Source organism: Pezoporus occidentalis, unplaced genomic scaffold, assembly GCF_034315485.1.
Source record: "Pezoporus occidentalis ecotype Australia unplaced genomic scaffold, CSIRO_AGI_Poc_V1 ctg327, whole genome shotgun sequence".
NCBI lineage: Eukaryota > Metazoa > Chordata > Aves > Psittaciformes > Psittacidae > Pezoporus > Pezoporus occidentalis.
The window spans coordinates 564,691-578,999 of NW_026915235.1; the positions used below are offsets into that span (position 1 = coordinate 564,691).

The 14,309-nt window shown below is 48.0% G+C and overlaps 1 protein-coding gene across 1 annotated transcript; it reads right to left on the reverse strand.

Annotated features, from left to right (window-relative positions):
* Positions 1-134: 134 nt before the first annotated feature.
* Positions 135-14,107, reverse strand: TFRC (transferrin receptor). The gene is made up of 18 exons (XM_062629046.1): positions 13,883-14,107; positions 11,899-12,109; positions 11,073-11,292; positions 10,723-10,866; positions 9,938-10,034; positions 9,429-9,551; positions 8,537-8,632; positions 8,230-8,369; positions 7,675-7,841; positions 7,255-7,374; positions 6,556-6,641; positions 6,392-6,455; positions 6,050-6,117; positions 5,618-5,685; positions 5,132-5,213; positions 3,974-4,195; positions 3,342-3,482; positions 135-3,061 (listed from the first exon to the last, which is right to left on the reverse strand). The coding sequence occupies exons 1-18, from the start codon at positions 13,913-13,915 to the stop codon at positions 2,819-2,821; spliced, it is 2,325 nt and encodes a 774-aa protein (XP_062485030.1). The 5' UTR covers positions 13,916-14,107; the 3' UTR covers positions 135-2,818.
* Between the last annotated feature and the right edge of the window lie 202 nt (positions 14,108-14,309).

Here is a 14,309-nt window from a genome sequence, read left to right on the forward strand (position 1 = left end):
ACTGAGGTTTGAACTCGCTATTGCACATCACCGCAGGCCGATGCAGGAGACCTGCCTCCCTCCAGCTGCCCCCATCTCACACACTACCAGACCAGCATCGCGGCTGGTCAAGAACCCACGAGAGGAGTTGAGTGTTGAAGCTTTAAAACTTTATTCTAGCAGACAGCAGGTAACCCAGAAACAGTTTAACACCCCACACCACGCCGATGCCAGCGCTGCGCCAGGCATCCCAACATCCCAGCAGTCACGGTTGTGCTGCCCAGCCAGGAGACAGGCTTTGTCTTTCTCTGCCAGCTACAAAGCGCATGATTAACTCTGACATCAAGATGCATGCAAACACTACAGTGAGGACTCCCAGACAGCAGCTCCTAAATGCCATCCGGAGAAGTGTCACTAGGAAACAGTAACACAGGCGGGGCTGGTCACATGCCTCAGGGACAGCAGGATAGTTCAGAGCATCAAGGAGTCACACAAGCCTGGGCATCGGGCTTTGAGAGAGGTGAAAAAACTTGCCTTCAACACTGGTGATCTCAGGGACCATGCTGGGGGCTCATCTTTGCCTGTTCCTTGCAGAGGCCAGGCCTCTGTTCCAGCTGAACACTGTTCTTTCCCTCAAGGACTACTGCTGGGGCTCAGGTCACTCACTTGGTTTAGGTTTAAATGCCAGAACTGTTTGCAGAGCACAGCGCTGGCAGCAACGAGCCAGTTGCTTTCTGGGAACAGGCAGCAGAGTTCAGCAGGTGTCACACGGCAGCACTGTTCAGCTTCAGAGCAGGCAGCAGAGGGGCACCATGAGAGAGGTGCCACTCCACACACACCCAGGAGACAAGACTGCAGTTTCCAGCAGGACTTGGGGAGCAAGCAACTTCCCCTGCACACACAGCAGCATCCCCCAGCCTTCAGGTACCACGCATGCCTATCTAGAGCAGTGACCAGAGCCCTCCAGACAGCATTAGCCCCAGGCCCTACATTCACCTTTAACTCCCCAAGTCCTTGTAATAGAGCTGAAGAAAGTTTACTAAATCACAGAGCACACAGTCTAACTAGCCTAGTTTCCACAAAACATTCAAGCACCAGCCCCATGAATGGAGGCAGGAAGCCACTTCAAGACAGCACACCTATTTGAAACAGTTCAGCCTACAGAGAAGGTAGAATATAGGGAAGCATATAACAGACCGAAGTTTGTATTTGCATCACCACAGGAGAGTGAAAAAATAAGACTGCAGGAAACTGATCCATGTTAGATACTAACCATCAAGCTTCGCAGATGACATTGCATGGTAAGCATAGAACAATTATGGGAAACACTGTCCCCGATAATTACGTACACCCATAGTGCAACATATGGAGGTCACTGCCTCCGATATAACACTGTGGTAGGCAAAAACTACCTTGTTCTTTACACATTATGGAAGACACTGCCCCCGATAATGTCAGTTAGGTTTCATGATACATAAGGTACTGGAAGTTTGCAGGAAGCTGCCATTTAAATATTGGGCCAATACCTAATCTGAAGTACAAGTAGTTTGTGTGTTGCCACAGGTGGAGCAAGGGCTACACAGCAAGCTCTGCCACTGCGGCCAAGGGGAAAGCTTGTGCTCCCTGTGAGAGCACACTGCATCCAGAAAGGGGTGCAAAGAGGGGTCCGAAACCCACAGAGAGGAACAGACACCACAGGGCAGCCACATTTCTAGTATTTCCAATTTTCAGCATTTCAAGGATCACTTTAGAGCACAACCTGGAGACTTGCTACCAGGTTTGCACATTTAGGTTTCTTCCAGAGGGGTGTTTTTGCCACAGAAAGCTTAATTGCTAGTTTTCCAAAACTTTTTGGTTTTTGAGGGACCTGTTTAAGGTTATTTTAAATGCAAAGTTCCAGTATCATGTTTGATTGTAATAGCAGATGCTGCTTTATTCAAAAACGACAGTATAACTGTCATAATTATGGAAGGCACTGCTTCCGATAATTATCTTCTATAAAAAAACCACACCATTTATAGTGAACGCTGTCACTGATAAATAAATAAACAAATAAATATCTCAGTGCCAAACAAGAGCCATCCTGCAAAATGGCATCAGTCAGACAGGGTTTGGCCAGCAAGAGACTCGATTTCACAAAAGGCTCCATAGCAGCAAGGTCTGAAGTGCCAGTCTAGAGCCATTCCTCAATGTCGCAGGAGTTGCTGAGGTGCCAGCTAAGGATCTAAAAGGGACATTAGATAATCTTTGGGTCATTTTTCCTGGGTATCAAGACCTGCCTTGGCAAAAACAAGTCTGTAAGATGTTGGGACTCTCCCGTTGAGTAAAGGCAGGCTGGGCACTTCAGAGCTTGCTGATAATCCAGCACTTGCGGGCTATTACTAGGTTGGTTTATTTTTGAGCTACAGGTTGATCTCTGCAGCTCCCTGCCAGAAATGGGATCCTCATTACAAGAGTTAAGAGGAATCCATTCCCCATTTTATCACTAGGTTTAGGAGGCCAACAATTAAAACCCTAAATAGATGAGGTACCTCCCCACTCAAGGTACCGGTTTCAGGAGTCACCTGAGCTGTTGGTTCTCAAGTACACTGGAAAGCAAAGCCCCGCAAGCAGCTGTACATGACTCATTTGTCAGATGGGAGCCTGGTCAGAGCAGATTTCATGATAATCCTAGTACCTGCTTTAAAACTGCCTCCTGTGAATTTGTCAAGTTGAGATTTAAATTTTATGCTCCACTTTGGTTGAAAAATATTTGTTGCCAAAGAATCTACAGAAAAATAACGCCATGTTAGGGAGTGGGTATCCCTAATCCTGTACCTTACCCAGGTGTTTGCCATGTCTAGAATTCGTTGTCTGTATCCCAGATATCACCCACTAAGGCATTGGCAGCTCCTTTAATGGTCCAGGTCGCCAGGGCCAGCTGCTCTTTCAGCATGTTCACATCCACGCTGTCCCTGCTGGTTCTCAGCAGCTGCAGGCTCTCCAGCAGACTCTGCAGGGTGTGGGAGCCTCTGCCGAAGAAGATGTGGCGAAAGGGAGCATCTTTTGGCGAGAGGTATGGGGAGAGGAAGTCGTATTCCACCTGAAGTAGGGGTGCAAATTTAGGGTTATACCCTCACCTCCCAAGTTTTCTTTCCTGATCTGCCACAGAGCTCCTGACCTCTGATCCCCACCCAGCCCTTTCTCACTGCACCTCTGTGCTGTGTTAGACCCTTTCTCAATAGCCAGTGAAGAAGTCAGTCATGCTGAAACTAAGCAAAGAAAGAGATGCCAGTCTGCACATTGCCCATGGCACACCTGAGGAAGAGGCCCATCCCAACCTTTCTTTCCTTCATGAAAAAAGGAAAACCAGTTGTACCCACCTTCATGATCCTGTCATTCAGGGCCCTGCGGACGATCTTGTTTTCCCTGTCACTGTTCGCAATGTCTCGTCTCAGTGTATCTGTAGCTCGCTGGAAGTCACCACGGGCAAAAAACAGCCAGTTCAAGGTCAGCCCCAGAGCCTGTGAGGGAGGACCTGTTAGCAAACCTGATTTTCTTCTTCTGCTGCTTTCTTACCAAGAGAAAGTGTTGGGTTTGTTGTCATCCCGTTCCAACCCCCCCCCCCGTTTAACTAAGTAGCAGAGCGAGTTCCTGGCAGGCTCCTCTGAGGTCACTGAGCCCAGTGACGTCTCTCCCCACCCACAGCTTCTTGTGAGCTCTCAGCAGAGGTGCAAATGAGATGCAGAGCTCCACAGTACTGCAAATGGTAACCAGACAAGAAACCATCCGTGTCCGTTTCCTCAAGAGCTCACCACAGCCAGATTAGCTAAATCTGTCTTACACAGTGACTCTGCCTGTACTGCTCTATAAAGAACATCAATTCCTGTCACATCTTGGTACACTCTGGTGCCCAAAGGAGGAAGATGTCCACCCTGCTGTATCAAATGGCAGCAGAGCCTTATTAGCACATGGCCCCATAGCAGGGATTCAATGCACTCAGTGCCTTTCTTACCTTCACATCCCGATCATAAGGAAAAAACTTCTCCTGGTACGCTAGCAGCTCTTCACTGTATCGCTCAAAGTCCAGGTAAAGCTCATGATCATGGGTCAACCTGAGAGCTATTTGTCCAGCAACTTCTGCAGCAGCACGCATAAGATCATACAACTTGTCAATCATCTTCAGGTTCTCCACAGTGTCCTCAGTAGTTCCCAAAAAGGGATATTCCTCATCTTTCTGCAAGAAGGCAGGCACTGAAGTTAGGCAAGACTGCTTCTCCAGCTAGCACTTCTTACCTCCCACTGCAGCTTGCTTGCTACTTCTACCACATCCCATCTCCTTGTGCTGCCAAGTAGCAAGACTTGGGCAAAATTTCAAAAGCACAGGGGAAGGGAATTGAGCTCCTGCATCTCATCCCTCACAGTTTCCAGCAATCAGCAGGATGCTCTACTACTCTGTTGGACACAAAGATACATAGAGCTTTTCAACTACCACAGCTGAATGCAGAAGTGCAGGCAGGCAAACCCCATCACCCAGTCTCGTATGTGCTGGCAGTACATACCTTGGCAGGATAACTCAATTTTTTTGTGGAATAAGTCTGTCACTAACAAAAGCATCATAAGCAGAGGAAGCTGTTATCAGAAAGGTTCCCAGCTACACACCTTGCAGTAACAGAGCAGGCTGCCTGGCTGATGCCACCTTCTCCAGCCCCAAGCTGCAGCACCCCACCTGAACAGTCTGCATTAGTACTTGCTTTAGCCAACAGTACTGCTTCCCCAACACACTTGGCTTGCTGACCAGGAGGCCACAGCAGTCTTTCACTGAAGCACCAACAGCATGACATTATTTAGTACTTTTACCTTCTGAAACATCAACATCTGAGCCTTCAGAAGAGCAAGTGCGCCCTCTCCCAACATAATATGAGTGCTCAGGACTCTGGAACAGAGACCGTAGGCCAACCATGCCCCAGATGCTGCCTTTGCAGCAAGTACTGACACAACCACAAGGCTGTGTCAGATGTAGGTCCAGAGGCTACCTATATCTCCTCCCCTAGAAAGGCTCTTGCATGGACAAGGAGCTTAGGACAGCACCTTGTGTTCTGCCACCCTGAAGAGCAGATATCCTTACAACACTGCACAGAATGAGTACATCAGGCAGGTGGATAGCACTTACATTGCAGAAACCGAAGGAAACCACGGGGATTCCTGAGAAGGCCAGGAAAGGGAATGCTGCATTATCCAGACCAAGGGGAACACTGCAAAAGACAAGTACCAAGTAGTCACCAACTGGTTTGGACACATCAGGAGAAAAGCTGCAAGCTCTAGAGTTGAAGCTGTAAGCCAACTCAACTACCCTGTCTAGACAAGGCTGGTTTTGGTAAGGAATCTAGCCAAGCACTGAGGGCTCTCTTCCGTTTCTGGCCACCTGTCTTTGGACAAGGCTGTTCTTGCTCTACAAAAAGGTGTCTGGGCTGCCTACAGGCAGACTGGGACACCACTAAGTGTAACAAGCACACTGTTCATGCTTGCCTGATCCCACTGCAGCAGGTAGAGCCTGCCCCAGACAGCAGTATGACACTCCAACACAACGAGCAGAGGCCATTTAGTTTGCTCCTTTATGGAGATTTGCTTTTCCAAAGAACAGGATGACAATACTTACACTGTTTTTACCCAGTCAGAGCCAACTCTGTCATACAGATTTCCAGAATCCTTTGTTGGGTCCTTCACCTGCACAGAGATTAACAGTCACTGCACTTGTTCTGACCTCTGCTGGGGCTTCCAGGTCCATCCTGGAGTTTACATTGCTGTACAGATGCCAGTCAAGCATCTCCTTTCTCCACACAGTTCATGCAGAACAAGCATTCACCGCCCACTGAACCATGGCATTTGCCAGTTTTAGATTCTGCATGTGTGAACTGCAGTTTCCAGAGCACAGCTGACTTCAAACAGGGCCCCCGGGAGTATCTCAGTCCTTTCTCCTATTCAGGGCTTTCTCCCCAGAAGGTGCCAGCTGGGAAAAATGAGCCAGCACAGTTGTGGCTGCTTTCCTTAAAACCAGTCACCTTGATTAGCCCAAAACCCTTCAACTCACCCCCTTCATAGTTCTTTCTAGCAATGTGTACAGCAGTGGGCTAGCAGATATCTTCATGTGGTTGAAGCCTGCAAAAAGACAAGGACATTTGACATGCTGGCACAATTAGCCACTGCTGCTAGAGCTGCTCAGCCTTGTGACCCAGGAACAACTGATCTACAGGTTGCTGTCAAAGGATCTTCAGCAGACACAGTACAGTCTACTGGGACCTAGCAGAGCTGCCTGCTTTTGGCTCAGGCTCTGCATACCTTTGGCACAGCCCCCATTCCTGGAGGTTAAGGGATATCAGTCAAGCTATTCTGGTCCCACTCAGTTTCAAGAAACTTAAGAGTAGGAAGTTACCTAGAACTGCAGCATCCAAGTTAATGTAAGTGAAAGCTTTGGCATGCAGCGTTGCAGAGTACCCCTAGAACAAAACAAGTATTTTAAGATGAGCAGTAGCAGTACAACACCAGGAAATCACAACTGTGTAGTCACCAAGCAGAAGTCCACCAAAGAAACAGTACCTCCAGCCATTCAGTAGCACCCACAGCTCCGTACTCTCCTGCACTCCAGCTAGCAAAGATGATGCTGCGCCTTGGTTTGTAGCCACCTGCAAAGAGGGAGACTGAGATGTCTGCCCTTCCCCCATAGAGATGTAGATCAGCACTGAGGGCATGGAGTGATGAATCTCCTGCTCCTTAGAGCTGAAGTGCTCTGGCTGCTGCAAACATGCACACTAGCAGATGCATAGACACTTCACCCAGACTCTCATGCTGCAGAGCTGTGTAAGAAAACCATGCTGTCTGCATTTCCCTCCTTTTTTGTTTAGCTGCCTGAGCCCCAAATTAACCCTGGAGACAGGAGCACTCACACACTAAGTGCCACCATGCAGCCTCCACTGCTCTAGCTGGTCAACCACATCAGTATTTTCCTACCTTCAGGCCTGGCTCCCCAACAAACAGCCCAAGTTTGAGCTGCGCACAGCGTGTTATCCATGGACATTTTTGCATTCAAGGAATACCAGATGTAAGCACGCAGTGGATGCAAGTGCTCACTGTAGGTAAGCTGTCCATGTTGTAAAGGCAACAGCTTTCCAGGAAGCTTAATCAGATTCCCTGTTGCCTTCCCTTAGGATTATTTTGCTGGACTCCCCAGTATTAACACATAGAGAATTAAACCTGCATCACACCTCCCACTCACATGCTTTTTGCACAAGTATTTACCATTCTTCACTATGTCTGAGATCACACGGGCAAGTTCCAACAATATGGCCGTTCCAACACCAGCCTTGGCTGCTCCTGGGCCCCAAGAGTCTCTCTGGGCTCCGATCACAACATATCGATCTATAAAGGAGACGACAAGATCTGAGCTGCAAGCTTCAGGTTGTAAACACCACTTATCAAAAGAGCAACTTTGAGCCTTTGCTAGAAACACATTATGAAGTCTGACTCCTAAATCTGGCACACTGCTTGCTGTCATTTAGCCTTTCTCTGGCAGTGTGGTTCAGCCTTTTCCTTGACCCTTTGGGAAGGGTCTTGGTTCTGCTAAGGAAGTTGTTGTCTTTGTAGGAACAGCTGTCATCTGGTGATCACAGAAGAGAAAGGGTTCCCTTCAAGACTAAGCCACAAGGCAGTTGCTGTTACCTGGTTCTTCAAATCCCTTGATAGCACCAAAGATGTTCAGAATCTTCTGGTCCACCATAACATTGTTCACACTCAATTTGACTGTCACGTTGGTTGCGCTGCTCATCATCTTGCATCCCATGACCCCAGATTTCCACTCCAGAAGGCATTTGTCTCCATCCATTTTGCTGAAGGGAAAGAGCGGTTCTTTGAACTCACACAGCTCTAACCTCATGTAGTTATCCTGTGAAGAAAGCAAGCCTACACAGCTGCAGATGCAGCTTTGTTAGGACCTGCTCAGGAGATAGCCTTCAGTCCTGTACCACTGATTATGCAGGGAGAGGTCAGAGGCAGAAGCCAAGAGAAATCCCAACACTAGCTTAAGTTCAGTCTTTAAGACATAAGACATGGACACAGACAAAAGCAACATTTCTCCAGCCAGTTCCAGTAAACGCTCACTGCGATACACAGTAGAAACCAGCAGAGAGCTCCCTGGGCTCAAAGCACCTCAACATCATCCTCAGTTCTCCACGAGGGCCACAGCAGCCTAGCCTGCAAGCCAGGAGAAACTATTACCTGTACAGTCTGCCTGCTGCTTGGCTAGAGATGGTCTGAACAGGGATGCGAGGTAGTCCAGAAGATTCCACTGGTGGGAACTGGGTGTGGTTGAAAGAAGGGAAGCCTGGGGTGAAAGGGTCTCCAGTTCCAAGGTGGGCCTGTAAAAAGCAAGAGGAGCCCTCAAGTATCAGAGAAGCCCAACAACTTTCATCTAACACAAGGGTATGAAGCACTGCTGAGCCAGAGGCCTGCAGAAGGACTGCTGCAGTCCATAGCAAAAAAAGTTTAACAAGAACACGAACAGGGGAGCCAGCTGCATACTCACATGTCCAAAGGGGACAAGTTCATCCGTGTTCTTGTAATCATAGGGATCCAGGTACATCAGGACACCAACTGCTCCTGCATCTTGGGCATTTGCAACCTGAAGCAAACAGGAACATTTACTGCACATCTGCACTGCAAGCAAGGGGAATTAAGGCCTGCCTCTGACATGCCACCAGCACAAACACTCTTGCAAGGTTAGATACCAGCTTGAAAAGTGGTTAAGGGACTGAAGAACCAGTAAGCACCCCTTGCAGAAGCACTTTTCAGCTCTGTCTGTGTCTTATATGCAGTCAGACTGTGCCTGCTTGCAGAGTCCTGTGCCGAGCCTCCCCAGAAGCACCCACCTCAGGGACAGCTCTGGGTCAGACATCTGTAACAAGTTTGTGTACAGGACTTGGATCCTTTAGCCTGCTTGCCTATTTGGTTCTACTTGCTACACAGAGAGCATTACAGCAACATGCAAGGCAGCTGACTGGGCATGCAGTGCCACCACCTTCACCCAGACCAAGTGAGACACTGCAGCCAAAATTTAAAAGTATCTGGCTGCAGCAACACGAGGTGTTCTAAAGGCAAGGCTGCTCTGCTGCTGCATCTAGCAACACCATATAGCCCACAGGCTCCCGCCATCACTCTAGATGCCTGGCTGTCCCAGCAAGACTGTCAGAGGACAAGAATGCCATGATGAATGGTAACCAGCTCTGTTCAGTCTTGGTGTCCAGATCTGCATGTGGAAGCTTAGTGCATACACATAAGACCAGATCTGCAGGAACAAGCCTACAAACACAAGTTCTAGAGACCTAGACAAAAACAAACACATCTCTGAACCTCAAAGAGGAGGAAACATGGCTTCCTGCTGCCACATTTGGCCAGGCTTTGGGGCATGGACTGATTACCTTCTCAGCAAGGGTTATCTTTCCAGCTCTGAAGATGAGTATAGCGCCATTCAGTGAAACACCCAGCTTCTCTAACTTCTGAAAATCAGCTTTCAGTCCATAGTTCACATGAACTGGTTTGCCCTGGGACAGAAACACTGGTTATAAATGCAACAGTCTTATGTCAGTAAGGTACTTGATACAGCCTACAGAGTCACAGTACCAGTGACTCCTGGTAACAGTAGGTAACAGTTCAAGCTCAATCAGCTAAACTGATCACATGCAACATGCCTGCTTGAACAACACTTCTGACACGTTTCCTGTCTGGATCCCAGCACAGAAGTGTAAACAGTTACTTTCACTTCTTGCTGAAAACACGGGCCTGCTCCTCACTGAATTCTCCCCGCCACCACCCCAGGTCTCTAACTGGGGATGGCTTATACACTTCATATCTCAAAGGTACATATTTTGAACACTGCCACCTGGTAAGCACACAAGCACATTTCTCAGATCTTCCTGGAGTCACTTACAACAACCGAGTCAGTCTTGCTGTATGCTACATATACATTGGGACTCTCCAGTTCCTCCTCTTCACCATTTTGCAGAACAGACACTCTGTTGCTGCTACTGTTAAAAGTAAAGAGACAGTGTTATGTTCTTTCATACATAAACTCTGTATTTAACTAGCTCCCATATTTCAGCAATTATGATCAAGTCAATGTAGAGCCTGAAGCAAGCAGACTCATCCCAGTACTTCCATGCAAGAATATCTGGGGCTGTTCAGAGACATTAATGAAGGCTAATTTCTAAGACAAGGCAGAAAGAATCTGCGCTTCCAGGTCTCTTAGTCACCTCCTAAGAGGAGCTAAGCAAATTCGTCTCCCCCCCCAGCACAAAGAGGGCAAGTAACACAAAGGTGTGAGCTGTCAGCCAACAACAGTGCATGTTGATATCCTCCTGGGCTACAATAGAAGCCACTGCCAGGTCCACAACACCCATCTGGGTGACGACAGCGCTCACACACACGGTTTTACTCACAGGCAATATGCCCTTCAGCCTAGTTTTTACTCAAGTTTGTTTTCTCTCTACATCCTAAGCATGCTTTGAGGAATCGGCTGCCCAGGAAAAATCCACAGGGGTGCTACCAGATGAGAAGAGATAGAAGCAGCTATTGCTTGACTAGCTTGAAGCCTTCTCTGGAGAGCGGTAACTGGCTCACAATTTTAGTACTGCTCTCAACAGAAATCATGTGTTTGCTCAAGACTACAGATATCTAAACTACAAGGAAGAGATGTGCACCTCTTCATTAACGTACCTGCCTTTGACCTGCAGCTTAATGTAGTGCTCATCATTCCAGACTTCATCCAAGTGGAAGCTGTTAAACTGGTCATGGATGTAGCTGGCAGCTTTCTCATCTTCAATCTGTCCAGCTTCAAAAGAGTCCTTGTTTGCTCTTTGCCTGTAGGTAACAGATAATAGCTTATACTACAGCACTGGGTTGCACTGCAGTGCTGCAGCCTGCAAACCCAAGTTGGATGGGCCATTTAAGCCATGTTTAACCACAATACTACCCCACACCATCTTTAAGGCCCTTGTTCTCCTTGAGGAGTTCTGCTCACAGGATGTGCCTCTCATAGCTGTAGTTAAGCTTTCTGGACCTGTTACCTCAAGCTGTCCTCGAGACGTCTGGCTGACAGCTTTCCTGACAACAGGGTTCTGAGGTCAGGCCAGTATAAGACAGGTGGTCCAGGAACCTCTTCTTCCTCAGTTTCATCCTCCATTAAGTAAGATGCAGTAGGAGTCATCTCACACTTGCCACTTCCATCCAGACACCTGCTAGCCTTCTGCATTCGTCCACGATAACTCAAGTAGCCAATCAGAAACCCTACAGACAGAAAAGGTATTTTTTTTGTGCTGCAGATGACTAAACCAGCCACACACCACACAAGTGCATTCAAAGCAGCTTCAGGGTTGAGGTGCATCTCTGCTCTCACACCATTTTTTACAAGCTAGAATGGCTAAGGGCAGGCGTGACTATGCAGCCTGACATTGTGCCTCAGCTGGCATGTTTTAAGATACACTGTAAATCTGATCTTGTGCTTGGCAGACTCCATCCAGCACCACTTTGGAAGAAGAATGCTTACCTTAGTCCAGAGGCAGAGTTAAAACTCTGAGACAAGCACCAGAGGCTTTACTGGCATGTTGAGCCATATCACTAGAAAAGTGTTAAAGAGTTAATCAAGGGAAAACCAGTACACTTGCCACATGGACCAGTTTACCCTTCAGCTAAGTTCCACTGCCAAATTTCACACTTCTTTGTGCCAATTCTGTACCACAAGTCTGAGACAGACATACTTAGTGACAAGAGGCTGCAGCCTGGATTCAGGCTCTTTAATTATCTCATGAACCAATACAGAGCCAAATGTTAATGGCCTCAGATATGCTCAATACCAGAATCCACTTCATGCAGCTGTTTCCCACCCTTCCTTACCAATCAAAAGGAGGAGGAGAGCTGCAATGACTAGGAAGCAGAGGTTCTTGACACTCCTCCGTGGAGGCATGCTGGCATGCATATGCTCTTGTCTCCCAATTTCCCCTCCTTCCTCATCATCAGCAGACAGCTTCATCTCCACATGGCTGTTGTCTCCATCCATTTGGCGGGCAATGCTGAAGCGCGTGTATGACATTGGCTCGCCACCAAACTGTACCGAAAGACAGTCATGCAATGGAAGAGTGTTACATCAGCCTACATACAGTCCCTGCAGCCAGCTGCACCCATGCTCCAAATCAAATACAGCTTGTTCACCTGAAACTGCTGCAGCACAGCCTGAGCATTTGGCTCTCAGTAAATCAGGCTGGCTCCTTTGAACAGTTAGACTTAGACCCAACACAGGGTCTCCAGGGCCTATTTAGCATCTGTTTGCCCTACACAAGTTCAAAGCGACACTGGTCAAAGTCTAGCTCGGAGTCTACTTCAGATATGACACAGTCAACGGCATCAGCATTTCCCACATTACCCCATGGCAAAGGCTGACTCAAGCAGAAACTCCTGGTCTTAATCAGGAGCACATCGATCTGACTTGAACATGTGCAGTTTGCACAGAAGGAAAGGGAAGGCAACTCCTGTACGGCTGTGCCTTTGAGCCAAATCCGCTTTCATGCAAATACTCTCATGCAACATCGAGATGGTGTTGTGTTTAACAGCCCAGGCTACTCTTAAATTACACCATTGATGAGTATTACGAAGCTGTTGCACTGAAGAGAGATGACCCATGGGAATCCTGCTACCTCAGCTAACATGAAAGCTGAGGACACACCACCTGCATCCACCAGCAACTGGCAGCATTCAGCAAGTGTTTATCAGTGCCTGAGCAGACCAGCTTCCAGCCTGGAGCCCACTTTTCTGAACAGCTGCAACACACAGTCCAACTGCTCACAGAACAGTAGCCCATGCACAAGGCAGTTGCTCAGATTAACAGACAGCTAAACTCAATTCCAGTTAAACTCAATTCCAGGCGTAGCCAGGCACTGTGCAGAACCATTCAGCTTCCATTAGAGCTGCTGAACTTGCCTGTGGCCATGGCTGTGTTGCGGACAGGCAGGAGACTGGCTAAAAGGCCAGAGGAATAGTTTTGGGAGCAACAGTCCTGTAGCCCCTCTCCACAGTACTGGAGAAGTGGCTGGTTGCAAGCACTCAAGCCCTGTTCTCAGCTTGCTCTCTAACTGCAAGTGAGAGGCTGAAGGTGCAGAGACCATACATCAGCTTGGCTGGTAAAAATGATACCATGTAATTTCAGACCTGCAGTTCCATCCTGACGCATGCTACCAGTAATGAAGTGGCTGGCTGCTCACGTTTCAGAAAGCACAATGCAGCAGCCTGTCCTACAGTGCCCCTGTTCAGCTGCTTGATAGCTCAGCTTCCCTCACCCTTTGCAGAAGACATGCTTCAACCCCACATATCCTTCACACTTGTGCAGAGACCAAACCATCACATTTGCAGGCCTAGCCTAGGGTCATTTCGCAGTTTAAGCTCTCTAGGACCTGCAGGCTTGTCTGAGCACATTTGTTTCAAAGCACATTACATTCAAAAGCTGAACTTGTGGTTGAATTCCCACCCCCAAAGTAACATAATACAACACACGTTGATTGTCCCGATAGGCATTTGTCAGCTTCCTCAGCAGCACTTCCTCCTGGAACATTGTTCAAGGCTCGACCTCCCCTCCTTATCAGCTTCCTGAGAGACCCAAGACACTGTAGCAGTTACCGATAACAAAACAGCACTGAACTGCATAAGCCACTCCCTTATCATGGCCAGCTAGTTACAGTGACATTTGGCTCACAACCCACACAGTAGCACCCAACACTGCTTTAGATTTCTCATCTTCCCCAATACTGACATGCATGTGGCTGAACCTTTCTTCTTGCAGTACCAGCAGCCCACCAAGAGACAAATGGCACAGGGAGTTGTGTCTTACCAAGTTAGAGATTGCTGCTCTGGCATGGTCCATTGCCTTCTGGAGGAGTACACACCAACTTGACCAAAGCCCTGAAGTGCAGAACACAAGCAGTCAAGTCACAGTGTTCCTCTGCCATTACCTAAGATATCCAAGGTCACTGTCACCAATACAACACTTGCCCATGGATTTTACATGCACGCTTCTAAGTAAGTCACAATGATAGAAGTTCACATACTCCTACTGTAAGTATCAGTTCTGATGAACAAACTGACTCCTAATGAACTCCGGGGATTGGGGATGGGGACGGTATGAGTATAAATGAGAACTACAGTCTCAGATGGCTGATTTCAGCCAAGAGTCTTATTAATGGTAGGGGCACCTCCACTCAGGGAATGCTGGCAAGAGGCACTGCTTGGCTGTGACAACACACACCACATATCTAAGG